General features: G+C 65.4%; 4 protein-coding genes and 1 long non-coding RNA gene across 10 annotated transcripts; 1 reads left to right on the forward strand and 4 right to left on the reverse strand.

The window, feature by feature from the left end:
* Positions 1–2,137: 2,137 nt before the first annotated feature.
* RBM23 (RNA binding motif protein 23) lies at positions 2,138–10,102 on the reverse strand. Of its 6 annotated transcripts, none has more exons than XM_069777828.1 (16): positions 10,010–10,102; positions 9,440–9,544; positions 9,170–9,244; positions 8,236–8,283; positions 8,071–8,129; positions 7,719–7,769; positions 7,496–7,636; positions 7,248–7,301; positions 7,035–7,152; positions 6,511–6,663; positions 5,877–6,014; positions 4,852–4,917; positions 4,552–4,747; positions 3,529–3,621; positions 2,742–2,826; positions 2,138–2,454 (listed from the first exon to the last, which is right to left on the reverse strand). In XM_069777828.1, the coding sequence occupies exons 2-16, from the start codon at positions 9,473–9,475 to the stop codon at positions 2,451–2,453; spliced, it is 1,317 nt and encodes a 438-aa protein (XP_069633929.1). In that variant the 5' UTR covers positions 9,476–9,544; positions 10,010–10,102; the 3' UTR covers positions 2,138–2,450. The 6 variants fall into 6 exon arrangements, with proteins under 6 accessions (XP_069633929.1, XP_069633927.1, XP_069633928.1 ...); XM_069777826.1 differs by having other exon boundaries at positions 7,719–7,772; XM_069777827.1 differs by having other exon boundaries at positions 8,071–8,132.
* LOC138684105 (uncharacterized) lies at positions 6,662–6,898 on the forward strand. Its single transcript, XR_011323535.1, has 2 exons — positions 6,662–6,764; positions 6,805–6,898. It is a non-coding gene; the product is annotated as an uncharacterized lncRNA (long non-coding RNA).
* Positions 10,103–10,723: 621 nt separating the features above from the next.
* PRMT5 (protein arginine methyltransferase 5) lies at positions 10,724–22,924 on the reverse strand. Its single transcript, XM_069777829.1, has 17 exons — positions 22,789–22,924; positions 22,579–22,697; positions 21,011–21,096; positions 20,781–20,915; positions 19,719–19,834; positions 18,840–18,889; positions 17,685–17,848; positions 17,421–17,582; positions 16,796–16,873; positions 16,652–16,710; positions 16,246–16,368; positions 15,838–16,013; positions 13,740–13,849; positions 12,447–12,540; positions 12,077–12,193; positions 11,546–11,610; positions 10,724–10,908 (listed from the first exon to the last, which is right to left on the reverse strand). Exons 1-17 carry the CDS (start codon positions 22,896–22,898, stop codon positions 10,756–10,758), a joined length of 1,917 nt encoding a protein of 638 aa, XP_069633930.1. The 5' UTR covers positions 22,899–22,924; the 3' UTR covers positions 10,724–10,755.
* Positions 22,925–23,311: 387 nt separating this feature from the next.
* On the reverse strand, positions 23,312–25,179 carry HAUS4 (HAUS augmin like complex subunit 4). The gene is made up of 8 exons (XM_069777832.1): positions 25,044–25,179; positions 24,791–24,933; positions 24,550–24,654; positions 24,330–24,416; positions 24,019–24,255; positions 23,807–23,937; positions 23,665–23,733; positions 23,312–23,591 (listed from the first exon to the last, which is right to left on the reverse strand). Exons 1-8 carry the CDS (start codon positions 25,075–25,077, stop codon positions 23,408–23,410), a joined length of 990 nt encoding a protein of 329 aa, XP_069633933.1. The 5' UTR covers positions 25,078–25,179; the 3' UTR covers positions 23,312–23,407.
* A 424-nt stretch (positions 25,180–25,603) lies between these two features.
* Positions 25,604–26,395, reverse strand: PSMB5 (proteasome 20S subunit beta 5). Its single transcript, XM_069777830.1, is given in 3 exon segments — positions 25,604–25,848; positions 25,851–25,970; positions 26,056–26,395. Coding segments are annotated over 3 exon segments (582 nt in total). The 5' UTR covers positions 26,348–26,395; the 3' UTR covers positions 25,604–25,678.
* Between the last annotated feature and the right edge of the window lie 150 nt (positions 26,396–26,545).

Genomic DNA, 26,545 nt, shown 5'->3' on the forward strand with positions numbered 1-26,545 from the left:
TGATGCTTCACATTCGCTTTAGATGCAAATGAGGGGGGCGGGCCTTTACCTGCAAATGAGGGGGCGGGTGGGATGCAACATGCAAATGAAGGGGAGGGACCTGTTATTCAAATGAGGCGAAGAGGTGCACGCTGGGATTGGGCGGGGGGGGGGCGGGGCCTGGCATGCAAATACTGTCCCCCAGGGGCGGGGCAGGTGCTGCTGTATGCAAACCAGGGGGCGGGGCGGGGCATGGCGGGCAAGGCGGAGCCTGGCATGCAAATGAGGCAGCAGCCGGGAGCACGCAGGGAGGCAACGGGGGGCGGTGACCGAGGGGCGTGGCTATGCAAGAGGGGCGTGGCTGTGTAGGTGGGGGGGCGTGCCTCCCTCGGGGAGGGGGGCGCGGTTATGCAAAAGAAGCCTCGGCACCTAGGAGGGGGCGGGGCGGGGCCACGCGCGGGAGGGGCGGGGCCACGCGCGGGAGGGGCGGGGCTATGCAAACGAGGCCAGCCCACCTCCCGTCGCCGGGCTGGGGTTCTGGGACCAAGCGGCACGTCGATGAAGGGGTGGGGGGGTGTTTTCCTCATGCAAATAAGGGCCACGCCCATGCAAATGAAGCCGGGGGGGGCGTGTCCGCAGGCGGCAGGCGGGGCGGACGCGGTGCTGCTGGTGTTCGCCGTCAGCGACCGCGCCTCCTTCGCCCGATTGGCTCCCACCGCCCGGGGGCTGCCGGCCGCGGCCCCCCCGGCTCCCCTCATCCTCGTCGGCAACAAGAGCGACTTGGCCCGAGCGCGACAGGTCTCCCCCCGCGGTGAGGGGCGACCCCCCCCCCCCCAAAACCCCCCCCCAAAACCCCCAAATCCTCCAAAACCCCCCCGTCGTCGCCGCGCTACGCGTCCGTCTGTCCGTCCCTTGCAGAGGCGCGGGGGCTGGCGGCCGTGCTGGGCTGCCGCCAGCACGTGGAGACGTCGGCCGCCCTCCGCCATCGCACCGAGGAGCTTTTCCGAGCCGCCGTACGCCAGGGACGGCTCCACCGGCGACGCCGGCGGGACGGCGAGGAAGAGGAAGGAGAGGAAGGAGGAGGAGGAGGAGGGGAGGAAGAGGGAGGCGTCCGCCCTCGCCGACGCCGCAGCCTCACCGGCCGGGCCAAACGCTTCTTCGCCGGCCTCGTGCCGTTGGCGCGACAGCGCTCCAAGTCCTGCAGCGACCTCTCCGCCCTCTGAGCACGCCTGGCCCTTTAAGGGGAGGGTAACGGTGTCCCCCCCCCCCACCCCCAGCACCGACGGGGTGGCGTGGCCCCTTTAAGGATGGGGTGGGGCTGCCCCCCCAAGGAGCAGCGCTGTCCCTTTAAGAGGGGGGTGACGTTGCCCCGTGAGCATGGCCTTGACCCTTGAAGAGCATGGCCCCTTTAAGAGAGGCGTGGCCCCTTTAAGAAGAGCATGGTCCCTTTAAGAGCGGCATTGCCCGTTTAAGAAGAGCATGGCCCCTTAGAGTGGCATTGCCCCTTTAAGAAGAGCATGGCCCCTTTTACGAGGCATTGCCCCTTTAAGAGCAGCATGGCCGCTATAAGAGCAGCATGGCCCCTTTAACAGTGGCATTGCCCCTTTAAGAGCACTGCCCCTTTAAGAAGGGCACGGCCCCTTTAAGGGCAGCCCCGCCCCTTTCAGAAAGGGGCGGTGTTGCCCTCTGAAGCCCAGCGGGGTGGGCCCCGCCTCCCACTGCATGGCCCCGCCCCTCGAAGCCCCGCCCCCCCGCTTCCCCTTTCAGCTTTAAAGGTGCAGGGTCCTCCAGACCCCCCCCCCCCCGCTCCGTTGCCCCTTTAAGAGCATCCTAAAAGGGGCGGATCCCCCTCTGCGGGCCACACCCACCCGGAGGAAGCTCCTCCCCTTCCCCAAGGCTCCTCCCCTTTCAGGCAGCCATCTTGCCCCGCCCTTTTTGCCCCTCCCGACCCCCAATCCACCGACAGCCGAATGTCTGCCGCGTGCCGCCGCCCCTTTAAGAGCCCCTCCCCCCCGAAAAAGGGGCGGTACCTGCATGACCCCACCCCCGGCGGCCATCTTGGAGCGGGCGTGGCCTCCCAATAAAAGCCTTCGCTTGCCTGGTGAGGAGCGCGTCCCCATTTTTGGCGCAGAAACGGGCGGGGCTGGGGCGTTTCGGGGCTGGTTTTGTGGCTTTTTATTTCGATTCCGATAAAGAAACGAAAACGACGAAAAAAAACAAAAACAAAAAAACCCCCAAAAAAATAAAAGAAGAAGAAACAAACGAACAAACAAACAAAAAAAATAAACCCCAAAAAACCCGGAGTCGGTGGAGGGTGGGAAAAGGGAGGGGGCGGGTGTGGCCGCCGCAGGCCCCGCCCCACCCAGCCCCGCCCCAACGCCCCGCCAGGGGGCGGAGGCAGCAGGGCTCGGGGGGGGCGGGGCCGGGCGGAGAAGGGGCGGGGCCCCCCGGCGGGGTGGGGCGGGGCCGTGTTACCTACAGGAGAGGAGAAAGCAGAGGTTAGGCCCCGCCCCCAAACGCCAAGCCACCGCCCCCTCCCCTGGGCCCCGCCCCCTCACCTGCAAGCCACGCCTCCTCCCACGCCACGCCTCTTCCCACGCCACGCCCCCCTCCCGGCCACGCCCCCCCCAAGTCCCCGTTTCACAGCAGCCCAGCTTCCCCGCCCCTTATGCCCGCAGGCCCCGCCCCCACCCGCGATGCCCCGCCCCCCGGCGATGCCCCGCCCCCTCGGCGAGGCCCCGCCCCCTGCCCCGCCCCCTCACATGGTCTGGGGGGTGAAGAGCCCCGAGAGCTGGAGGCACTGGGAGGCCAGCGTCTGGGAGGCCAGGTTCAGCGCCGGGCTCAGGGCTGCGGGGGGGGGGAACGGGTTTGGGGGTGCCCCACGGAGGGGGGACCCCAAAAAGATCCACGCACCCCCCCCCCGGAAACCCTCGCTGGCCACAGTTCCCCCCCCCAGCACCCCAAATCCTCCAAAAGACCCCTCCAAAAGACCCCCCCATCCTCCCAAATGACCCCCCCCAGCCCCCCAAAAGACCCCCCCAAATAACCCTGAGACCCCCCCAGCCTCCCCTCAAGACCCCCCCACCCCACGACACCCCCTAAATTCCCCAACACAACCCCCTAGCCCCCAAAAGACCCCCCATCCTCCCAAATGACCCCCCAAATCCCCCCAGAGACCCCCCCAGCCCCCCAAATAACCCCCCAGCCCCCCCAAATCCCCCCAGAGACCCCCCAGCCCCCCAAATCCCCCCACAGACCCCCAAATAACCCCCAGCCCCCCAAATGACCCCCCAAATCCCCCCAGAGCCCCCCCAGCCTCCCCTCAAGACCCCCCCCCACCCCAAGACACCCCCTAAATCCCCCAAAAGACCCCCCAGCCCCGCAAATGACCCCCCAGAGCCCCTCCAGCCCCACAAATGACCCCCCAAATCCCCGCAGAGCCCCCCCAGCCCCACAAATGACCCCCCAAATCCCCCCCCAGCCCCTCAAATGACCCCCCAAATGCCCCCGAGCCCCCCCCAGCCCCCCAAAATCGTCCCCCCCCCGTACCGGTGAGGGCGGCGGGGTTGAGGGCCCCCAGGGGCAGGGCCCCGTTGAGCTGGAGGGCGGCCTGGGCCGTGCTGGGCAGCTGCAGCCCCGAACCTGGGGGGGCAAGAAAGGGGCTGGGGGGGGGGATGCCGTGGGGCAGGGACCCCCACGGGACCCCCAGAACACCACCACCCCCCCCAAGCCCCATAACGACCTCCCGAAGCCCCCCCACATGCCTCCTAAAGCCTCCCCAGCCCCATAACCACCTCCTGAACCCCCCAGATACACCCTAAAACGCCTCCAGCCCCATAACGACCTCCTGAAGCCCCCCCAGACACCTCCCAAAGCCCCCCCAGCCCCATAACGACCTCCTGAAGCCCCCCTAGATGTCTCCTAGTGTCCTCCCAGCCCCATAACCACCTCTTGAACCCCCCCACATACACCCTAAAATCCCCCCACATCCATAACGACCTCCTGAAACCCCTCCAGATGCCTCCTGAAGCCCCCCCAGCCCCAGAACTACCTCCTGAAGCCCCCCCAAGTATCTCTTAACATTCTCCCAGTCCCATAACTACCTCCTGAAACCCCTCCAGATGCCTCCTGAAGCCCCCCCAGCCCCAGAACTACCTCCTGAACCCCCCTAGATATGTCCTAACATTCTCTCAGCCCCACAACTACCTCCTTAAGCCCCCCAAGACCCATAACTACCTCCTTAACCTGTTGCAGATGCCTCCTGAAGCCCCCCCAGCCCCATAACTACCGCCTGAAGCCCCCCTACATATGTCCTAACATTCTCTCAGCCCCATAACTACCTCCTTAACCCCTCCCAGCCCCATAACGACCTCCTGAAACCCCTCCACATGTCTACTAGAGTCCCCCCAGCCCCATAACGACCTCCTGAAACCCCTCCACATGTCTCCTAAAGCCCCCCCAGCCCCATAACGACCTCCTGAAACCCCTCCAGATGTCTCCTAAAGCCCCCCCAGCCCCATAACGACCTCCTGAAGCCCCCCCCAGATGCCTCCCCCGAGTCGCCCGCCTCACCTTCGGCCAACTTAGCCATGAGCTGGAGACGGCCAGTGGCTCCCACCAGCTCGACGTCCTCGCTGCCCTCGGGGAAGGTGATGTCGGTGGTGCCGTCCAGGCGTTCGGTCACCTGCCCCACACGCATGGGGCGGCCGGCCAGCTCGAAGCCGTTGAGTTGTTCCAGCGCCCGCCGGGCACATTCGGCCTCCGCGAACTTGAAGGGGGAAGAGGACAGGGGACGCGTGGGGGGTCACAGGCATGGTGGTGGTGGTGGGGAGGCGGGTGGCGGGGACACGAGTGGGGGCAGGAGGGGCTCACCGTGATGAAGCCGTAGCCCTTGGACTGGCCGGTGTCGGGGTCTCGCATCAGGACGATGCTGTCAATCTGGGGGGTGGGGGGGAATGTGGTCAAGGTGGGGCCTGAAATGCGTCCCTGTGGTCCTCACGGGTGGCCCCGCGGCGTCACTGAGGCCCCACGTCCCCCAACCCTGTTCCTACGGCCCAACCGTGTCCCTCAACCCCACCTCTGTGACCCAACCGTGGCCCCGTGGCCCCCAACCCCATCCCCGTGACCCAACTGTGTCCTCGTGTCCCCCCAGACATGTCCCCGTGTCCACCCAATCTCATCCCCACGCCCCAACGATGTCCCCACATACACCCAACGCCAACTCGTGACCCAATGCTGCCACCCGATCTCATTCTCAAGACCCAACCATGTTGCCATGTCCACCCAACACCAACCCATGGCCCAACGCTGTCCCCCAATCTCATCCCCATGACCCGACCACGTCCCCAGGACCACTCAACGCCAACCCATAACCCAACACTGTCCCCCAACCTTAACCCCAAGACCCAACCGCATCCCTACGTCCAGCCAACGCCAACCCATGACCCAACGGTGTACACCCACCCCATCTCCATCACCCAACCACGTCCCCATGTCAACCCGACGCCAACCCATCACCCAACGGTGTCCCCCAGCCTCATTCTCATGACCCAACCATGTCCCCACGACCACCCAACGCCAACCCATGACCCAACGGTGTCCCCCAATCTCTTTTTCTTGACCCAACGATGTCCCCACGACCACCCAATGCCAACCCACGACCCAATGGTGTCCCCCAACCTCATTCTCATGACCCAACCATATCCCCGTGCCCCCCCAGCGCCAACCCATGACCCAACGGTGTCCCCCAACCTCATCCCCATGACCCAACCACATCCCTGTGCCCCCCCAACGCCAACTCACGACCCAACGCTGTCCCTCCGCCTCATCCCCATCACCCAACTCCACCTCTACATCCCACGGGCCGCGGTTTCGCCCCCCCAGCCCTCTGCCCCCACCTTGCCGAAGGGCTCGAAGATGCCGCGCAGCATCTCCTTGGTGATGTTGCAGTGGAGAGAGCCCACGTAGAGGCGCATGGGGCCCCCGCTGCCCTTCTGCAGGTTGTTGGCCATGGCCGCCAGCCGGTTCTTCTCCGCCTGGGGGAGACCCGGGGGGGTGAGCAGAGAAGCCCTTAAGGACCCCCAGAGCTCCCCCTTGGACCTCCCTCCTCTGTGGGACACCCTCAATCCTCCAGTGGTCCCCCCCAAAAATTCACACGAATCCCAGCTCCGCTTGAGTCCTTCAGAATGACACCATACAAGAACAACGCCACAAGACCCCCCAAACCCCACAAAAACCACCCAAACCCCAGAAAAACCACCCAAACCCCACAAAAAGCCCCCCTAAACCCCAAAAGACCCCCCCAAACCACAAAGGAAGCCCCCAAACCTCAGAAGAGCTCCCCAAAACCTCACAAGAGCCCCCCCTTAAACACCCCGAGAACCCCCCCAAACCCCCTAAGAGCTCCTCTATGCCCACAGCATCCCCTTGGAGACCTTCCCATCCCCTTGAAGACCCCCCAAACCTCACAGAACCACCCCTCAGCCCCCCAAAACCCCATGTCAATCCGTTACGGACCCCCCCGCAGCCCACCTGAGAGGCCTGGACGATGATGGGGACCCCGAGGAGACGCTGGCCGGTCAGGCCGATGGCCAAGGGCACCGACTGGATCTCACAGAACTCAACGTAAGCGATGCCCTTGGAGCGCCGCGAGTTACGGTCCGAGATGATGCGCACGTCCCGCACCTGAGGGGGGGACGGATGGGGACACGGATGCGGTGGCGTAACCACAGAAGCGTTGGTGGCACCGTAAAAAGAGACGTGAGATGGTTGGTGGCACCACGGAGGTGCTGGTGGCACCACGGAGGCGCTGATGGCACCACAGAGGTGGTGGTAACGCCGTGAATGCGACGGGAGCACCGTGAAAGTTTTGGTAGCGTCATGGAGACGACGGTACCACCGCGAAGAACACGGTAACAACGTGAAAATGCTGGTGGCATCACGGAAAACGAAAACGGCCGGCAGCACCGCAGAAAGGGACAAGAGATGGCTGGAGCGCCCAGAAAGGGAACCAGTGACTACGACAGTGACGCAAAATGACATCGTCAGTCCCTTACCTTGCCCACGGCGGAGAAAAAATCCTCCAGATCGCGGGGCCGGATGCGGGCGGCCAGCTGCATGCAGAAAACGGTGCGGGCGTCCCGCTCCTCGGGGCTCAGGCTGCCCAGGGGCTCCCTGTGGACGATGACAGGAGACACACGGAGAGGGGGTGTCACCTCCCAGACGTGTCCCTGGGGGTCCCCCGCCACATCTCCGCATCCCCAGCTCACCGCACAGGGCTCTTCTCCCGGTAGAGCGGGCTCTTGCTGTGGCCAAAGCGGCGCCTGGAAAGGATGAGGGGGTCACCGGGGGGGTTTGGGAAGAATTAAAGGAGATTTGAGGGGATTTCAGGAGGATTTGGGGGGGATCTGGGAGGATTTCTGGGGAACTTGGTGTGTTTTGGGGGATTCTGTGGGGCTGAGGGGAAATCTGGGGGGACTTGAAGTGTTTTAGGGGGATTTTGGGGGTGAAGGCGTACCGGGCTCGCTCTTCCCGCCGGCGCTCCCGGCTGCGGGAGCGGCTTCCCCGCCGGCGCTCCCGGCTGCGGCTGCGGTGACGGCTGCGGCGATCCCGGCTCCGGCTGCGACGACGGCGGTCCCTGTCCCGGTCCCGGCTCCGGCTAGAGAGGTGTAGGGCACAGGGTTACCCCCAAAACCCCCCAAATCCCCCCAAAACCCCCACCACCCCCAGCGTCACCCCACCTGTGTCTGTGGTCACGGCTCCGGCTCCGGCTCCGGCTCCTCTTCTTCCTGCTGCTGTAATGAGAGATCGCAGGATGATGATCCCCAAATTCTCTCCCCGCCGCATCCTCTAATCCCTCTTCCTGCTTCTGGTCACCCCAAAAACCCTCGTGGTGCCCCAATACCTTTAAAATCCCCCCCCCCAAATCCCTCCGTTATCTCCCCTCACCTCCCACCAGGCTTTAATCCACCCCCTCAAAATCCCCCACGCTCCCTAAATTCCCTTTTATCACCCCAAAATCCCAACTTAGCCACTATCCTGCCCCCCCGAGTCCCTCCAAACCCTGCTGTGGCCCCCCCAAACCCCTCTGACCTGCTCCCGCTGCTGCTCCCGCTCTCCTTCTTGGCCTCTTTGCTTGTCTCCTCCGCCGGCTGCTGAGGGAAGGGGACACCGGCGCCGGTGAGATGCCCAAAAGCGACCCCCCCACCACCCCAAAATGCCCCCCCCACCCCGCCCCGGCCGGACCCCCGGCCTCACCTGCGCCGCGGGGGTCTCCGTCTGCACCTTGGAGGGGCCGGGCTGCGCCTGGAAGTGGGGGACACACGTCAGAGCCCCAAAATCCACCCCCAAAATAACACAGACTTATTGAGGGGACCCCAAACCGTCACCCCAACACCCCCAAGGTGATGTTAGACCTGTAAGAGTGACCCCAAACCCCCAGCGCAACCCCAAAATAACACTTTGGGCCCTAAAAGTCCTTTTAGGTGACCCCAAACCATCTTTAGTTGATTGCAACATCCTTTGAAGTGACCCCAATCCCACTTTAAATGATCCCAAAGTATTTTTAAAGCCGCCAACACTCTTTGGATGATGACAAAACCCCCTTAAAAGACCTCAATCCCCTCCGGGGGACCCTCTAACGCTTTTAGGTGACCCCCAAAGCTCCTTTAGGATCCCCAACACCCTCCAAATGACGACAAAACCCCTTTAAAAAATCTCAACTCCCTCCGGGTGACCCTTGGGCACTTTTAAGTGACCCCAAACCTCCTTTAGGTCACCCCAAACTGGCTCTAGGCGACGCCAAACCCCTTCTGGATGGCCTCGAAGCCCCTTTAGAAGACCCCAACTCCCCTTAAAACACCTCAACCCCGTCCACGTGACCCTTGGACATTTTTAAGTGACCCCAAAGCTCCTTTAGATTGCCCCAAACCGGCTCTAGGGGATGCCAAACCCCCTTTGGATGGCCTCGAAGCCCCTTTAGAAGACCCCAACTCCCCTTAAAAGACCTCAACCCCCTGCAGGTGACCCCCGCAAACCCCTTTAGGTGACCCCAACCCTCTTTAAATCACCCCAAGCCCCCTCTATGTCACCCCACATCCCCTTTAGATGACCCCAACCCGCTTCAAACGACGCCAGCACCCCCCCGGGTGACCCCCAAACCCCTTTTAAGTGACGATACCCCCCCCCTTACCTCTTCCTTCTTGTAGGGCGCTTCCAACATGGCCTCGATGACGATGTCGAAGTCGTCCGACGTCATGGCGTCCGTCTGCGCCGCCGAGGTTGACATGTGACGTGGTGGTGGTGGCGGGGGGGACGCGGGACACACACAGATCGGACCCCGACGTGTCCGTCCCGTGTCCCCCCCCCACCCGATGTCCTTAACGTCCCCTTGCCCCCCTCCCCGTTACCCACAATGCCCCGGGTGTCCCCGTCGCCCCCTCCCGCCCCCCTCCCGGCTCACCGGGTCCTGCAGCGGGTTCGAGCCCCCCGCCTCCATCTTGGGGCCCTCCTTACAGGGGGGGATTCCCCCCGAAGGGCGGCGCTCGCGCGGGTCCGGGGGCTCTTCCTTAGAGAAGCCATGATGTCATCGGCCGAGCCATGAGGTCATCCGCCCGGCGATGAGGTCACACGTCGAGACAAACCCCCCCCCCCCCGCAATTCACCCCAAAAACCCAACCCGGCCCCCCCCCCCCCACGTGGATGGGGGACACCACAAGCCACGCCCCCACCTTAAGCCACGCCCAGCGGCGGAACAAACCCCGCCCCTCCCTGGGGAGAGCGCGGAGCCCCCCCCCCGACCCCGCCAGGCCCCGCCCCTCGGGGGCAAGCCACGCCCCCTCGCGGCGGGGCGGCGGCGGCGGCGCGGCCCCGCGCATGCGCACTCCCCGCTCCCCCCCCCGCGCGCTCCCTCAGCCGCCACTTCCCCCCCCCCCCCCCCCGCCGCTCCCTCCCACCCCCCCTCGCCTCTCCCCCGGTGATGACGCCATCCCCGTGCCGTATGACGTGTGTCCCCCCCCTTTTCGGTTCTTACCGGGCCCCCCCTTGGGCTGGCGGCGGCGGCGGCGGCCCGGACGCGGCGCTAAGATGGCGGCGGCCTCCAGAACCTTCCCCCCCCCCTCCCTCCTTCCCTCCTCCCTCTCCGGCGTTGCGCAGGCGCGCCCGGCGCCCCGCCCCTGCCGCGCGCTCATTGGCCGCCGACGCCCAGCTCCTTCCCTTCCCGTTGGCTGAGGGGGCGGAGAGGGGCGGGCGGTGGAAAAGCGGCGGCGGCGATTGGGCGGACGAGGGGAAAGGAGGCGGGGCGGGCCGCCGGCGGTCGGATTGGTCGGTGGGAGGGACGCGGGTGATTGGCGGCGGGGCGGTGGGTGGGCGGGGCTGAGCGCGCTTTACACACCCCCCATTTCGCTGGCCACACCCCCCTTGCGCGGTCGCCGTGGTAACGCCGTCGCCCCGCCCCTCCTCGGTCGCCGTGGAAACGCGGCCTAGTCGGGCCGGGCGCAGCCTGCGCTAAGATGGCGGCTGGGTTGGGGGGGGGGGGCGCGAAATGGCCGCCCTCCCGCTCCCCTCCCACCCCAAAAGGGCTTCAGTGTGAGCTAAATATCCCGTCAACCCCCCCAAAACGAGCAACAAGGGGCGAGGTTCCCCATGGGGATGCGAATGCATCAAGATGGCCGCCTTCATGCCAACCCTGCCACGATACCACTTCTCCCCCCCCCCCCCCAAGATGGCGGCGAGGAGGCTGAGGTGTAAAGTCAAAGGCCTTTATTGCGGTGTCGTCGCTCAGAGGCCGATGGTGTAGGAGCGGCCGGTGGGGTTGTGGAGGGCGGAGCAGGCCGGGGAGGTGACGGCCCACTCGTACCACACCTTCTTGGGGGTGGCGCAGCGCCAAAAGGCCACTGACACCTCCTCGCCCGCCCGCACCGCCAGCGGTTGCTGTGGGGGGAACAGAAAAAGGGTGAGCAAAGATGGACGACGTTCTACGGAAACCAAGATGGCCGACATTCTACAGAAACCAAGATGGCCGACCTCCACCCAAGCCCAAAGCGGACACCTTTATGCCAATCCAAGATGACCACCCTCCCTCCGAGCCCAAGATGGCCAACCAACCTTCATCCAAACCCAACCCAAGATGGCCAAGGTGTACCCAAACCCAAGATGGCCAACCTTATACCCAGCCGAAGATGACCAATGTCTATCCAAACCCAAGATGGCCAACCTTATGCCAAGCCCAAGATGACCAACGTCTATCCAAGCCCAAGATGGCCAACCCTAGGCCAAGCCCAAGATGGCCAACATCTACCCGAACCCAAGATGGCCAACCCTATACCAAACCCAAGATGGCCAACCCTATACCAAACCCAAGATGGCCAACCCTTCACCAAGCCCAAGATGGCCAACCTTACGCCAGGCACAACATGGCCGCTCTCCCACCAAGCCAGCCACGGCCAACCTCCACCCAAACCCAACCCAAGATGGCCACGCTTACACCAAGCTCAAGACGGCCAACCTCCACCCAAGCCCAAAATGGCTGCCCTCTTGCCAAGCCCAAGATGGCCGCCGCTGGACCCACCTTGATGGGGAAGAAGATGGGGAACCAGGAGAACATCCCCGGTGAGTGCGTCTCAGGGCGGATACCTGCGGAGTCACCACCCTGCCGACCTCTCTGACCCCCAAGCTCCACCCCTTCGCCTTCCAGCCGTCCCTGATTGGCCACGTCCCCCCCCGCAGTGGCCCCTGTTGAGGCCAAGCCCCGCCTCCTAACCCCTCACTTCACCCCATAGATCCTGCTGGCTCCACCCTGAATCTCTCAAACCCCTCCCACTTTTGACCCCGTTGACCCGCCACTCTTCCCATTGGCCCCTGTTGACCCCCAGCTCCACCCACTCCACCCCAACCCCACCCACTTCACCCCACTGACCCCAAACCCCGCCCACTTGTCCCCCCCACTGACGCTGACCCAACACCCTTGACCACCGACGCCCCCATGGCTCCGCCCTCTCAGCCCCGTTGACCCCCCCCGTTGGCCAGGTTGACCCCCGCCACTCCCTGCCATTGGCTGGCGGCCCCCTCAGGCCCCACCCCCTCTTGGCCCCACCCTTACTGAGTGTGATGTCACCGTAGAGGGTGGTCTCGAAGTAGCCCGCAAAGCCATGGAGGACGGTGTTCACCTCCACCCGGAAGGACAAGCGGCGGTAGCGGCTGTTGTCCTGGGTGGGGTCTGTTGGGGGGGCGGAGTCAGCATTGGCCACGCCCATCCGTGACATCACACCCCGTGACATCACACCCCGGTGATGTCAAAGAGAACGACCAAGCGGGACCACCACCACGCTGGTGGAGATCCCGCCCCGTGGGGTGGTTCCTCACGCCCCGCCCCACTGTGGGTGCAGCCAATGAGGTCCTGCCCCGTTGTGGGCGTGGCCAATGACGTCCCCACTGTGGGCGTGGCCGGCGATGTCCCCGCCCCCCCTCACCTGGGTTGGGGTGCTGGAAGGAGAAGCAGGGCTGGGGCGGGGCCAGCTGGTGGAAGTTGTGGAGCCGCACGACATAGGGCATCTCGAACTGCGCCTGGGCGGGGGGGAACACTGAGCTCCCTGCCCCACAACCTGCCCCACGGCCGCCCCGAGACCCCCAACCTGCCCCACGGCTGCCCCACGGCCAACCCCAGACACCCAACCTGCCCTACACCTCCTCAGTGGCCACCCCAAGGCCCCCAGGATGCCCCACGGCCACCCCAAGACACCCCATGGCCACCCCAAGAACTTCAACCTGCCCCATGGCCACCCCAAGACCCCCAAGATGCCCCATGGCCCACCCCAAGACGTCCCATGGCCACCCCAAGACCCCCAAGACGCCCCACGGCCACCCTAAGACCCCCAGGATGCCTCATGGCCACCCAAGACCTTCAACCTGCCCCATGGCCACCCCAAGGTGCCCCATGGCCACCCCAAGATCTTCAACCTGCCCCATGGCCACCGCAAGAGGCCCCATGGCCACCCCAAGACCCCCAAGATGCCTAATGGCCACCCCAAGTCCTTCAACCTGCCCCACAGCCACCCCAAGGCCCCCAAGGTGCCCCATGGCCACCCCAAGATGCTTCATGCCCACCCCAAGATGACCCATGGCCACCCCAAGACCCCCAAGATGCCCCACGGCCACCCCAAGACCCCCAAGATGCTTAATGGCCACCCTAAGACCTTCAACCTGCCCCACGGCCACCCCAAGACCCCCAAGGTGCTTCATGTCCACCCCAAGACCTTCAACCTGCCCCATGGCCACCCCAAGACCCCCAAGATGCCCCACGGCCACCCCAAGACGCCCCACAGCCACCCCAAGACCCCCAAGGTGCTTCATGTCCACCCCAAGACCTTCAACCTGCCCCATAGCCACCCCAAGACCCCCAAGATGCCCCACGGCCACCCCAAGACGCCCCACAGCCACCCCAAGACCCCCAAGGTGCTTCATGTCCACCCCAAGACCTTCAACCTGCCCCATGGCCACCCCAAGACCCCCAAGATGCCCCACGGCCACCCCAAGACGCTCCACAGCCACCCCAAGACCCCCAAGATGCCTCATGGCCACCCCAAGACCTTCAACCTGCCCTATGGCCACCCCAAGACCCCCAAGGTGCCCCATGGCCACCCCAAGACCTTCAACCTGCCCCATGGCCACCCCAAGACCCCCTGGTGTCCTCCCTGTCCCCCTAACGCCCCTCCCCAGCACCATCCCTGCCCCCCAAGCGCCCCCCGGCCCCCCAAGCGCCCTACCTCGGGGTCGCGGTCGCGCTCGCGGCAGGCCCGCACCTCGTTGTAGAGTTTGGAGGAGGAGATGGGCGCCAGGAAGGAGGTGTAGGTGCAGGGGATGCTCACCCCGTCCGCTGTGGGGCACGGCCGTCAGCCCCACGGAGACCCCCACCCTCCGGCCCAGCCCCACAGGCCCCCAAATCCCACTATAAAGCCCTGCAAAACCCTGATCCCAGCCCCACAGCCCCCCAAATCCCAGCCTAAGCTCCCCAAATCCCATTCCCAAAGGTCTCCACCACCCAAATCCCAGCCCCACAGCCCCCACCACCCAAACCCCAGCCCTACAGCCCCCCAAATCCCAGCCTGAGCCCCCAAATCCCATTCCCAAATTTCTCCAACACCCAAACCCCAGCCCCACAGCCCCCCAAATCCCATTCCCAAAGTTCTCCAACACCCAAATCCCACCCCCACAGCCCCCCAAATCCCAATTTAAAGCCCTGATCCTGGCCCCACAGCCCCCCAAATCCCAGCCTGAGCCCCCAAATCCCATTCCCAAAGTTCTCCAACACCCAAATCCCAGCCTGAGCCCCCAAATCCCATTCCCAAAGTTCTCCAACACCCAAACCCCAGCCCCACAGCCCCCCAAAGCCCAGCCTGAGCCCCCAAATCCCATTCCCAAAGTTCCCCAACACCCAAACCCCAGCCCCACAGCCCCCCAAATCCCAGCCTGAGCCCCCAAATCCCATTCCCAAAGTTCTCCAACACCCAAACCCCAGCCCCACAGCCCCCCAAATCCCATTCCCAAAGTTCTCCACCACCCAAATCCCACCCCCACGGCCCCCCAAATCCCATTCCCAAAGTTCTCCAACACCCAAATCCCACCCCCACAGCCCCCCAAATCCCAATTTAAAGCCCTGATCCTGGCCCCACAGCCCCCCAAATCCCAGCCTGAGCCCCCAAATCCCATTCCCAAAGTTCTCCAACACCCAAAGCCCAGCCTGAGCCCCCAAATCCCATTCCCAAAGTTCTCCAACACCCAAACCCCAGCCCCCCAGCCCCCCAAAGCCCAGCCTGAGCCCCCAAATCCAATTCCCAAAGTTCTCCACCACCCAAATCCCACCCCCACAGCCCCCCAAATCCCAGCCTGAGCCCCCAAATCCCATTCCCAAAGTTCTCCAACACCCAAATCCCACCCCCACAGCCCCCCAAATCCCAATTTAAAGCCCTGATCCTGGCCCCACAGCCCCCCAAACCCCAGCCTGAGCCCCCAAATCCCATTCCCAAAGTTCTCCACCACCCAAACCCCAGCCCCACAGCCCCCCAAATCCCAGCCTGAGCCCCCAAATCCCATTCCCAAAGTTCTCCAACACCCAAACCCCAGCCCCACAGCCACCCAAATCCCAATTTAAAGTCCTGATCCTGGCCCCACAGCCCCCCAAACCCCTACTCCCAGCCCCACAGCCCCCCAAATCCCAATTTAAAGCCCTGATCCTGGCCCCACAGCCCCCCAAATCCCATTCCCAAAGTTCTCCAACACCCAAACCCCAGCCCCACAGCCCCCCAAATCCCAGCCTGAGCCCCCAAATCCCATTCCCAAAGTTCTCCAACACCCAAACCCCAGCCCCACAGCCCCCCAAATCCCAGCCTGAGCCCCCAAATCCCATTCCCAAAGTTCTCCAACACCCAAAGCCCAGCCTGAGCCCCCAAATCCCATTCCCAAAGTTCTCCAACACCCAAACCCCAGCCCCCCAGCCCCCCAAAGCCCAGCCTGAGCCCCCAAATCCAATTCCCAAAGTTCTCCACCACCCAAATCCCACCCCCACAGCCCCCCAAATCCCAGCCTGAGCCCCCAAATCCCATTCCCAAAGTTCTCCAACACCCAAATCCCACCCCCACAGCCCCCCAAATCCCAATTTAAAGCCCTGATCCTGGCCCCACAGCCCCCCAAATCCCAGCCTGAGCCCCCAAATCCCATTCCCAAAGTTCTCCACCACCCAAACCCCAGCCCCACAGCCCCCCAAATCCCAGCCTGAGCCCCCAAATCCCATTCCCAAAGTTCTCCAACACCCAAAGCCCAGCCTGAGCCCCCCAAATCCCAGCCCCGCAGCCCCCCATCTCCCACCCTTGAGGCAGTGCTGGGCCCCGTCGAGGCACTCGGGCGAGAGCTCGTTGTCGGCGAAGGAGCCCAGAAGCTCCGAGACCACCAGGTCGGCCCCCTCGGGCGCTCGCCACTCCCGCATGTCCCGGGGGACCACCGTCACCTGCGCCCCCCACTCCTCGTACTGCCAGCTCTCCAACCTGGGGGGGGGCACGGGGTGGCCGTCAATGGGGTTGGGGGGGCCAACCGAGGCAATTTTGGGGGTGCTACGGAGTCGTGGCATTGCCGTGGCGCCAGGTTTCAGGGAATTACGGTGTCTGGGGGTGAGTGGAGCATGAAAGAAAAGATTTGGGGGGGCTATAGGGTGCTATGGGGCAATTTGGGGGGGCGGTTATGGGGCTGGGGGGGGGGTAGGTTACGGGGGTGACTCACGTGACGACGGCGTTGGGGTTCTTCTCCACGGCGTAGATACGGACGCGCCGCGCCGCCTGCCGCGCCGCCCGCAGCGTGGCGTTCACCAGCGGCCCCCGCCCGGCCCCCAGCACCATCACCACCCTGGGGGGGGGACACACACACAACAAAACGGGGGGGGGTGCTCAGTGGGGCACCCCATAACAGGGGACGGCCGTGGGGTGACCGGTAGCGGGACATGGGGGTGACCCACAAGGACTTGGGGGGGATGTGGGGTGCCCTAGAGGGTTGTGGGGGGGCCCATAGGGATGGGGGGGGCCCCGTAAGGCCGTGGGGGGGGCTGTGGGGCACCCCATAGGGATGTGGGGTGCCCCATAGGGCTGTGGGGCACCCCATAGAACTACAGGGGGGCCGTGGGGGCACTCACTGGACATTGGTATCCTTCTCCTCCTCGGGGACACGATCCAGCAAGCACTTATAAATGGCCTGGGGGGGCAGGGAAATATGGTGATGAGGTGGGTGGGGCTAGGCACTGACCCCACCCACCAGACACCAGGCCCCGCCCCACTACCTGCTGGTACTGGGAATATTTGATTGGGTCTTTCTCAAACACCTCGTAGGTCTGGGACTCCAGGTTGTCCATCAAGGGCTGGCGAGGGGGTGGGGCCGGTGAGGGACACACCCCTGGCCCAGACCACGCCCCCGCAGCCAGGCCACGCCCCTTCCCACAGGTTCCCACCACCCCCCATTCATAACCCCACCGTGTGCCTCCAGCCACCCGCCTTGGCTCCACCCCCTCAGCATAGCTCCTCCCCTCACCTTAACCACACCCCTACATAAAGCCCTGCCCCATTAGGCCACACCCCTGCCACAAAGCCCCGCCCCACCACAGCACTGTATCTCAACCCCAAGTCTAATTTCTTATAGCTCTGCTCCTAATTTCTTATAGCTCTGCCCCTAATTTCTTATAGCTCCGCCCTAGCCCCACCCCATCGCTTTAGCCCCACCCCCACGCAAAGCCCCACCCCTCAGGACAAAACCACACCCCCCAGCCCCACCCAACCGCGGGCACACCCCCACCACGACCCTCAACCCCTGCCCACTCCTCACCCCACAGACCCCCCCACGCCCTCTCCCTTCCCCACCCCACCCAGCCCCGCCCACTGTAGCCCCGCCCCTCCCCAAGCCCCGCCCACCTGGAGGGGGGACTGCAGGTAGTCCTCGTAGCCGCGGGCGAAGAGCTCGTAGGCGGAGGGGGGCGGCCGGTGCTGGCCCAGGTGCTCCAGGTACTGCAGGTAAGCGCCCAGCGGCTTCCCCCCGTGCCGGGGGGCTCCCGTTACCACCACCTGCACCTCCAGCTTTTGGGGGGGGGGGACACAAAGAAAGATTTTTTGGGGGGGCGTCAGGGACCCCAAAACCCTCTCCTAGACCCCCAGCACCCCCGAACCCCCCCCGCGAACCTTGAGCAGGCGGAAAACGAGGCGCTGGTGGAGGCGGGAGAGGACGGGGAAGCCTTTCTTGTTGGTGAGGAAGACGGCGGTGGGGAGGATGGCCGCCTTCACCGGCTCCCCCAGCCACCGGTCGATGGCCGCCCCCGAGGGCAGGTCCGCCCCCACCTCCAGGGCTGCGGAGGGAGGGAGAGGGGGCGGGGTCAGCCGTGGGTGACGCCCAACAGGGGCTGGGCCCCGCCCCCCATCTTCATAAATCTACATACAGGACAATAAGCACGCCGCCTCTTTGGGTTGAGCTCTGCCCGCGGAGCTGTAGACACACCCATGTGGGCCAGGCTCCACCCACTATGATTGTGGCCCCTCCCACAGGGCTCAGACTCCACCTCCTCACCGCCTAACTCCTCCCATATCTTGATCACCTCACCCACAAGGCCATAACCCCACCCCCTTAGTTACAGCTCCACCCACATTCCCCTTAACCACACCCACCAGGAGCTGGCTCCTCCTTCTTCAGGTCTGGCTCCACCCATCAGGTCCAAGTTCCACCCACCTTCCCCCTAACCACACCCACCGGGAGCTGGCTCCTCCTTCTTCAGGTCTGGCTCCACCCACAAGGCCACAGCCCCACCCCTTTAGTTACAGCTCCACCCACTTTCCCCTAACCACACCCACTGGGAGCTGGCCCCTCCTCCTTTGGGTCTGGCTCCACCCACAAGGCCATAGCCCCACCCCTTTAGTTACAGCTCCACCCACCTTCCCCCTAATGACACCCACCAGGAGCTGGCTCCTCCTCCTTCGGGTCTGGCTCCACCCACCAGGTCCAAGCTCCACCCACCTTCCCCTAACCACACCCACTGAGAGCTAGCTCCTCCTCCTTCAGGTCTGGTTCCACCCACAAGGCCAGAGCCCCACCCCTTTAGTTACAGCTCCACCCACACCCACTGGGAGCTGGCTTCTCCTCCTTCAGGTCTGGCTCCACCCACCAGCCCCAAGCTCCACCCCCAGGACCCCACCCACACCCCCAGGCTACACCCCCAATACCCTGGCTCCACCCCCTCATGCCTTAACCCAAGGCCTGCCCTTGGCTCTAACAGCCCGTAGCCCCTCCCCTGCCTTGTGGCCCCGCCCCCTTGGCCCCTCCCCTCCGGCCCCGCCCACACTCACCAACCCCCACTCTCTTATTGTAGTCGCAGAGGGTGCGGAAATTGTGCCACCTGTGGGGGGGGGACACACACACCGGGGGTCACCCCCACCGCCCCCCCCAGCCCCAAATCCCCCTCCTTGACCTTCAACGCCCCCCAAATAACAAAAACAACCCCCCCACCCTCAAATCCCCCCCTGAACCCCCCAAATCCCTCCCCACGCCCCCAATTTCCCCCCATTTTCACCCCACGCCCCCAATTTCCCCCCTATCCCCCCATTTCCCCCCCCACGTCCCCAATTTCCCCCATCCCCCCCATTCCCCCCCACACACCCCCAATTTCCCTCCCCGTCCCCCCCAATTTCCCCCCACGCCCCCAATTTCCCTCCCCGTCCCCCCATTTCCCCCCATCCCCCCCCACGCCCCCAATTTCCCTCCCCCATTTCCCCCCCACGCCCCCAATTCCCCTCCCTGTCCCCCCCAATTCCCCTCCCACGCCCCCAATTTCCCCCCGTCCCCCCCATTCCCCCCCACGCCCCCAATTTCCCTCCCCGTCCCCCCCAATTCCCCCCCACGCCCCCAATTTCCCCCGTCCCCAATTCCCCTCCCACGCCCCCAATTTCCCCCCCCACGCGCCCAATTTCCCTCCCCATCCCCCCAATTCCCCCCGTCCCCATTCCCCCCCACGCCCCCAATTTCCCTCCCCGTCCCCCCCAATTTCCCCCCACACCCCCAATTTCCCCCCAATTTCCCCTGTCCCCCCATTCCCCCCCCACGCCCCCAATTTCCCCCCCATCCCCCCTATTTCCCCCCCACGCCCCCCATTTCCCCCCTCCCACCCCACTAAGCCCCCAATATCCCCCCCCCCCAGGACCCCCCCCAAATTGCCCCCCCCTCCTCACCACAGCCAGGTTTTCTCCTCGGCCGCCCCCTCAGGCCCCCCCTCGGGCACCGCTTCGTTCCCGATCAGGTCGTCCCGCACGTCCTCGGGGGCCAGGAGGGGCACCCGCACCCAGAACTGACCCCCCCACACACATCAGTTACGCCCAGTAAACACCAGTGCCTCCCAGTCACCCCTGGGGGGGTCTCAGTAATTCCTCAGGACCCCCCCTGTAACTGCTCAGGGTCCCCCAGTACCTCCCAGTAAACTTTCACACCCCCCAGAAACTTTTCAGGGTCTCCCAGTAACGCCCTGAGGTCTCCCAGTAACCTCTTGGGGTCCCCTAGTGCCTCCCAGTAACCACTCAGGGCCCCCCAGTTAAACTCTGACGCTCCCCCAAAGCTTTTCAGCATCTCCCAGTAATTCTCTGGGCCCCCCCCAGTGCTTCCCATAAGCCCCTTGAAGCTTCCCAGTAACTTTTCAGGGTCTCCCAGTAACCTTCAAGGGTCTCCCAGTGCCTCCCAGTAACCTCAGGGGGTTTTCCAGTGCCTCCCAGTAACCCCCAAGACCACCCAGTAACCTCTGGGAGTCTCCCAGTGCCTCCCAGAAACCCCCCAAGGCCTCCCAGTAATCTTTCAGGGCCTCCCAGTGTCTCCCAGTAACCTTTGGGAGTCTCCCAGTGCCTCCCAGTAACCCCCCAAGGCCTCCCAGTAACCTTTCAAGGCCTCCCAGTGTCTCCCAGTAACCTTCGGGGGTCTCCCAGTGCCTCCCAGGAAACCCCCAAGGCCTCCCAGTAACCTTTCAAGGCCTCCCAGTGTCTCCCAGTAACCTTCGGGGGTCTCCCAGTGCCTCCCAGGAAACCCCCAAGGCCTCCCAGTAACCTTTCAGGGCCTCCCAGTCTCCCCCCAGCAAACCCCTGGGGTCTCCCAGTGCCCCAAATTCCCCTCCCAGCGCCCCCCAGTGCCCCTCAAACCCCTCCCAGTCCCCCAAATTCCCCTCCCAGTGCCCCCCAACCCCCCCCGCCATGCCCAAAATCCCTCCCCCTACCCCCAGCCCCCCTCCCAGTCCCTCCCAGTGCCCCCACCATGGCGCTGTGGTGGCCGGTGTGGAGGTGAGCGCAGAGCACCCGCGCCAGGTTGGGGTTCTCCGCCTGCGTCAGGGGCAGCAGGAAAGCAGGGAGCCCCAGGTACGCCCCGAAATTCAGCTCCTGCAACATGGCCTGGGGGAGTGGAGGGGGTTAGGGGGTCAGGAGGGGGTCCCACAAACTGCCCCCACCCCAAAAAAAACACCCCCCCCCCCGTCCCTTAGACTCACAGCTTCCGAATTCCTGCGGACGTGCTCCAGCGGGGAGTCGGGCCGGATCCAGGGCGAGAGTTTCCCCACGATGAGGGTGTTCCAGTCTGGGGGGGACACACACACACAAACACGGTGGTGTTGGGGTGGGGGGGACACACACCACAGGGCCCCCCCAGTCTTTGGGGGCAGCCCTGGGTGCTATGGAGGGTCCTGGGGGTCCCTATCAACCCTTGGGGGGGGTCTCAGGGGGCCCCACAGGCTTTTGGGGTGTCCCCAGGGTGCTCCAAAGCCTCTGGGGGGGGGGGCCCAGGGTGCTATGGAGGACCCCAAAGTGCCCCGTGGTCTTTTGGGGGGGGGTTCCATGGTGCTACGGGGGGTCCCAAGGCTCTTTAAGAGGAGCCTATAGTGCTTTGGGGGACCCCAGGGTGACACAGTGGGGGGCCCAAGGGGCTCTGTGGTGCTATAGGGGGTCCCAGGAGGCCCCACAGCCCCTTTTGGGGGTCCCAGAGTGTTATGGGGGGGGCCCAAGAGACTCTACAGTGCTACAGGGTGTCCCAGGGTACCCCACACCCCTTTTTGGGGGTCCCAACAGACTCTATACTTCTACAGAGTGTCCCAAAACACCCCACAGCCCCTTTTGGGGGTCCCAGGGTGACACAGGGGTGTCCCAAGGGGCTCTGTGGTGCTATGGGGGGTCCCAGGACACCCCACAGACCTTTTTGGGGGTCCCAGAGTGCTATGGGGGGGTCCCAAGGTGCTCTGTGGTGCTATGGGGGGTCCCAGGACACCCCACAGACCTTTTTGGGGGTCCCAGGGTGACACAGGGGGGTCCCCAGGTGTTCTGTAGTGCTGTGGGGTGTCCCAGGACACCCCACAGACCTTTTTGGGGGTCCCAAACTGCTATAAGGGGGGTCCCAAGAGACTCTATGGTGCTATAGGGGGTCCCAGGACACCCCACAGCCCCTTTTGGGGATCCCAGGCTGCTATCGGGGGGATCCCAAGGTGCTCTGTGTTGCTATAGGGGGTCCCTATAGGGGATCCCAGGACACCCCACAGCCCTTTTGGGGGGTCCCAAACTGCTATAAGGGGGGTCCCAAGAGACTCTATGGTGCTATAGGGGGTCCCAGGACACCCCACAGCCCCTTTTGGGGATCCCAGGCTGCTATCGGGGGGATCCCAAGGTGCTCTGTGTTGCTATAGGGGGTCCCAGGACACCCCACAGACCTTTTGGGGGGTCCCAAACTGCTATAAGGGGGGGTCCCAAGGTGCTCTGTGGTGCTATGGGGGGTCCCAGGACACCCCACAGACCTTTTTGGGGGTCCCAAACTGCTATAAGGGGGGGTCCCAAGGTGCTCTGTGTTGCTATAGGGGGTCCCAGGACACCCCACAGCCCTTTTGGGGGGTCCCAAACTGCTACAGGGGGGTCCCAAGAGACTCTATGGTGCTATAGGGGGTCCCAGGACACCCCACAGCCCCTTTTTTTTTTGGGGGGGGGGGGGGGGGGGCTGTGTGCTTTAGGGGTCCCTGCCGTGCCCGAGGGGGATGAGGCAGGGGCGATGGTGGGGAGCAGATCCCGGGGGTCTCACCGCGTCCGGAGAGCAGCAGATCGGATCGCGTCTGCGGTCCGGGCCGACCCCGCGCCGGGTCCAGGCCGAACTCCCGCCGGTGCCGGGGGTGGAAGAGCGGCAGGCACAGAAAATCGAACCTGGGGGGGGGCGCAGAGAAGAGCTCAGGGATCCCCCCGGATCCCTCCCCCGCCATGTTTCTCCCTTCCCTCCCCTTCCCCGGGCTCTCACCCCTGCCGGGCCACGGCCCCCAGGGCCCCCGCCACCTCCGGGACGCAGCTGAGGTCTCGGCCGCTGGAGACCCGAGCAGCGCCCGCCGCCCCCGGCCCCGCCGCCGCCATCACTGCCCCGCGCGGCGACGCGCCCCGCCCACCCGCCGACGCGCCCCGCCCACCCGCCGACGCCTCCGCCAATCGCCGCGCCGCTTCTCACCCCCCCCCCCCCCGCGCCAATCGCCTGTCAATCCTCCCGCCCGCGCTCGGCTCCGCCCCTGGCCCCGACTTGACTCCGCCCCCCCCCGCGCCGCCTGTCAATCAATCATCATCCCCTCCCCGTCTCCGCCCGCGTGCCTCCCACCTGCCTGTCAATCACTCGCCCCGCCCCCTTCCCCGATCCCGGCCTGTCCATCATCCCTTCGCTCCTCCTCCCCGCCCAGTGGAATATGAGAAAGGGGCGTGGCCCGGCAGCCGAGGACACGCCCCCCCGCTCCCCAGACCCCGCGGACGAAAGAGAGGACGAAACCATTGGTGTGTGGGGGGGGGTGCACGTGTCTTTATTGGGGTGGTTTCTACGGCAACGGGGCATCACCGGGGGCGTCGCCGTGGTCGTCGTCGTCGCGATAGGTCAGAGGTCAGGGGTCATGGTGGCGCAGCTGGCGCAGGGCCCACCGGCGGTGGCCCAGCCTCTCCCGCAGGCGGCCGTACTCCCCCGCCAGCGCCCCGAACCGGGGGCCCAGCCCCCCGAAAGCCGCCAGCGCCGCCCGCGCCCCCGCCGCCTCCCCAGCCGCTCGCTCCCCCGCTGCCTCCAGCGCCGCCCTGCGGGACGGACGGACATCACGAGACACGGGACGGACACACGGGACGGACACACGGCCGCCGCGACACCCACCTGATGCGGCGATGCGCCTCCACCTTTTCGGGGGGGTAGGTGTCCAGCAGCACGTTCAGCTCCTCCAAGCTGTTAACGAAGGCGGTTAACGAGGGCGGGGAAGCGGCCGCGGGGCGGGCGCGGGGGTGTCGCCGTCACCCACCGGATTTTCAGCAGCACGGCCGTCCCTTTGGCCTCCAGGTATTCGGCGCGGCGCCGGTCCAGCTCCGCCTGCGCCCCGGCGAAACGTTCCCCCGCCAGGCGAGCCAGCAGCGCCCTGCAGCGCCCCAAAACCTGGGGAGGGGGGGGCACATCAGCGAACACCCCCAAAAACCACCGCACGCCCCCCCCCCCCCCCCGTGCCCCCCACTTTACCTGGGGGTAGGCTCGGCGCTGCCGCTCCAGCAGCCGGCTCAGGGAACGGCCTCGGTGCCGGGCTCGGCGCAGGCGGTGATGTTCGGCCGCCAACCCTTCCGCCACCCCCCTGGGGGGGTTTTGGGGGGCTGGGGGGGACGGGGGGGGTCCCTTGTGGTAGCTGGAAAGTTCTTCCACCTTCTCGGCCAAACGGTGCTCCAGTTGGGGCAGCAGGCGGGCTCGGAGAAGGGTCGGATCCTGGAGGGAGTGGGGGGGTGAGGGTGGGACAGCCTGTGGGGGTGGAAGGATTTTTGGGGGGGGGGGGGTCTCACCTTGGGGGGGGGCAGCAGCGGGGCGAAGGCAGGGGGGCCACGGCGCAGCTCGGCCAGGGCCAGGACCTGCTCCAGCTCCTGGAGAACCTGGAGCGGGGGGAAGTGAAGGGGATGGGGGGGGGGGGTCCCAGCATGCTCTGGGGTTGGCGGGACCCTTCCCATCGCCCCCCCCCCGGGGGGGGGGGGGGCAGAAAAGGGAGGGGGGGTATTTCGGACTCACGGGGGGCTCCACGCCGCGGGGGTCTCGCAGCAGCTCCCGCAGCCCCCGCCAGAGGCTCTCCCAGCGCAGCCAGGCCCCTCGGTGCAGGGCCAGCGCCGCCTCTGCCTGCCGGGGACCCCCCCACGTCACCTCCTGACCCCCCAAACCCCCCCCACGAGACCCCCAAGCCTCCACCCTGCCCCCCCCATCCCAGTTTCCCCTCCAAAATCCCTCCACCCCCCCCCCGCCGCTGCCTCCTCACCTGCCGCAGCTCCTTTTCCAGGGGGGGGCTCAGCCCGTCGCCCCCCAGGACGCAGCCCAGCCCCCGCAGCAGCTCGGCCAGGCCGGGGTGGGCGCGTAATTCCTGGGGGGTGGCTCCGCCGAGGGGCTGGGGGGGGTCTTCATCTTTGGGGGGGGGGACACAAACAACAACAACAGCTCATTAGCATCTTTCTTAACGACCCGCCGCCTTCGTTAGTCCCTCTCATTAGCTGCCCCCCCCCCCCAAATCTTACCCGTCAGCAGGAGGTCAGAGCCCGGCAGCGCCATCGCGGCCCCCCCGCACTGTTTGGGACACACACACACACACACACACAGAGACCCCCAATTACCCACAATGCCCCTCTCGGCGCCACCCCCATAGGCTTTACCCCCCCCCAAATACCCATTTTCCCCTCATTTCCCCCCAAAACCCACCCCCCGCCCCCCCCAATCCCACGTCCCCCCCCCCAACCTGTGTCCCCCCAAAACCTCTCCCCCCCCCAGGACCCCCCCCAAATCCTCCCCCCCCCCCTCCAGCCCCGCGTTCCCCCTCACGATCGGACCCGCCGCGGCGGATTCTGTCAGACGCGCGCGCCCCGCCGAGCCCCGCCCCTCCGGCCGCGTCGCTGGCCAATGGGAAGGCGGCGGAGGAGCGAGCGTCCAATAGGAGGCGGGAGGGCGGGAGCGGCGAGAAGAGCGAGCTGCGCATGCGCGCCCACACCCCCCCCCCCCAAGCGCTCCCCACCGTTCACTCTGGAGCCTAACGACGCCACCATTCACACAACCTGGATTTCCCCCCCAAAACCACGATTATTTATTTTTTTATTTATTTATTTTTAACACATAACAAAGCGATTTCCCCCCCCCCGTCCCCGCCGCGGCCCAGGGTTCACGCGGGAGCCTCCTGGGCGGCGTAGCGTTCCTGCAGGTCGGCGATGTTGTCGACGGAGACGCGGCGCCAGCCGCCCGGCCCGACGTGATAAACGGTGACGCGTCCCCCCGAATAAGCGTCGCGCCTGGCCGCCTGGTAGATGGCGCGACGCGCCAGGTCGCAGGCGTCTCCGGCGTCAAACCTCGGCGCCGACCGCGGTCCAACACCCCGTAGGCGTAGGTGGAACCCGAACCGACGGCGAAGGCCTGGCCCGGCACCCGCGTCCCCTCGCTGTCCACGTAGTAAAGACCTGGCGGGTCAAAACGGGGAAAAAGCTCCAGCGCCGGCGCCGGCGTCGACCGCCAAAACCCGCCAAACCGCTGGCGCCATCTTACCGGGTCCCCTCTTGTCCCAGCCGCAGATCATGGTGCCCATGCTGAGCCCCATCCCCTTGTACTGGTAGACCATGTTGGCCAACAATTTCGAAGCGGCGGCTACCGAGATGGGCTCCTTGTTGCGCAGCTCGTAGACGCGGCACTGGCGGGCCAAGAGGCGTTCCCAAAAACTGCAGTCGGCCGCCCCGCCCGCCATGGTGCCCAGCAGGTAGGGGTTGATCTCGATCACCTTCTGCACCGTCTGCGAGGCGATGTAGGAACCCGCCGTCGCGCGCGAGTCCACCGCCACCATCACGCCTTCCTCGAACTGGGGGGGGGGGGGGAGAGGGACGGGATCGACAAAATGGCCGCCAACAAAAATCGGGGGGTCTACGGAGATTTGGGGGGGTGGCGGCGGCGTCCCCACCAAGGGCTGATCGCGTATTTCCATACGTTCTGTACGGATGGCTAAATATTTGGACGGTTTTAGTGTTTTGTACCAGCTGTGGAA

The sequence above is a fragment of the Haliaeetus albicilla genome, unplaced genomic scaffold (assembly GCF_947461875.1).
Source record: "Haliaeetus albicilla unplaced genomic scaffold, bHalAlb1.1 scaffold_200, whole genome shotgun sequence".
Taxonomy (NCBI): Eukaryota; Metazoa; Chordata; class Aves; order Accipitriformes; family Accipitridae; genus Haliaeetus; species Haliaeetus albicilla.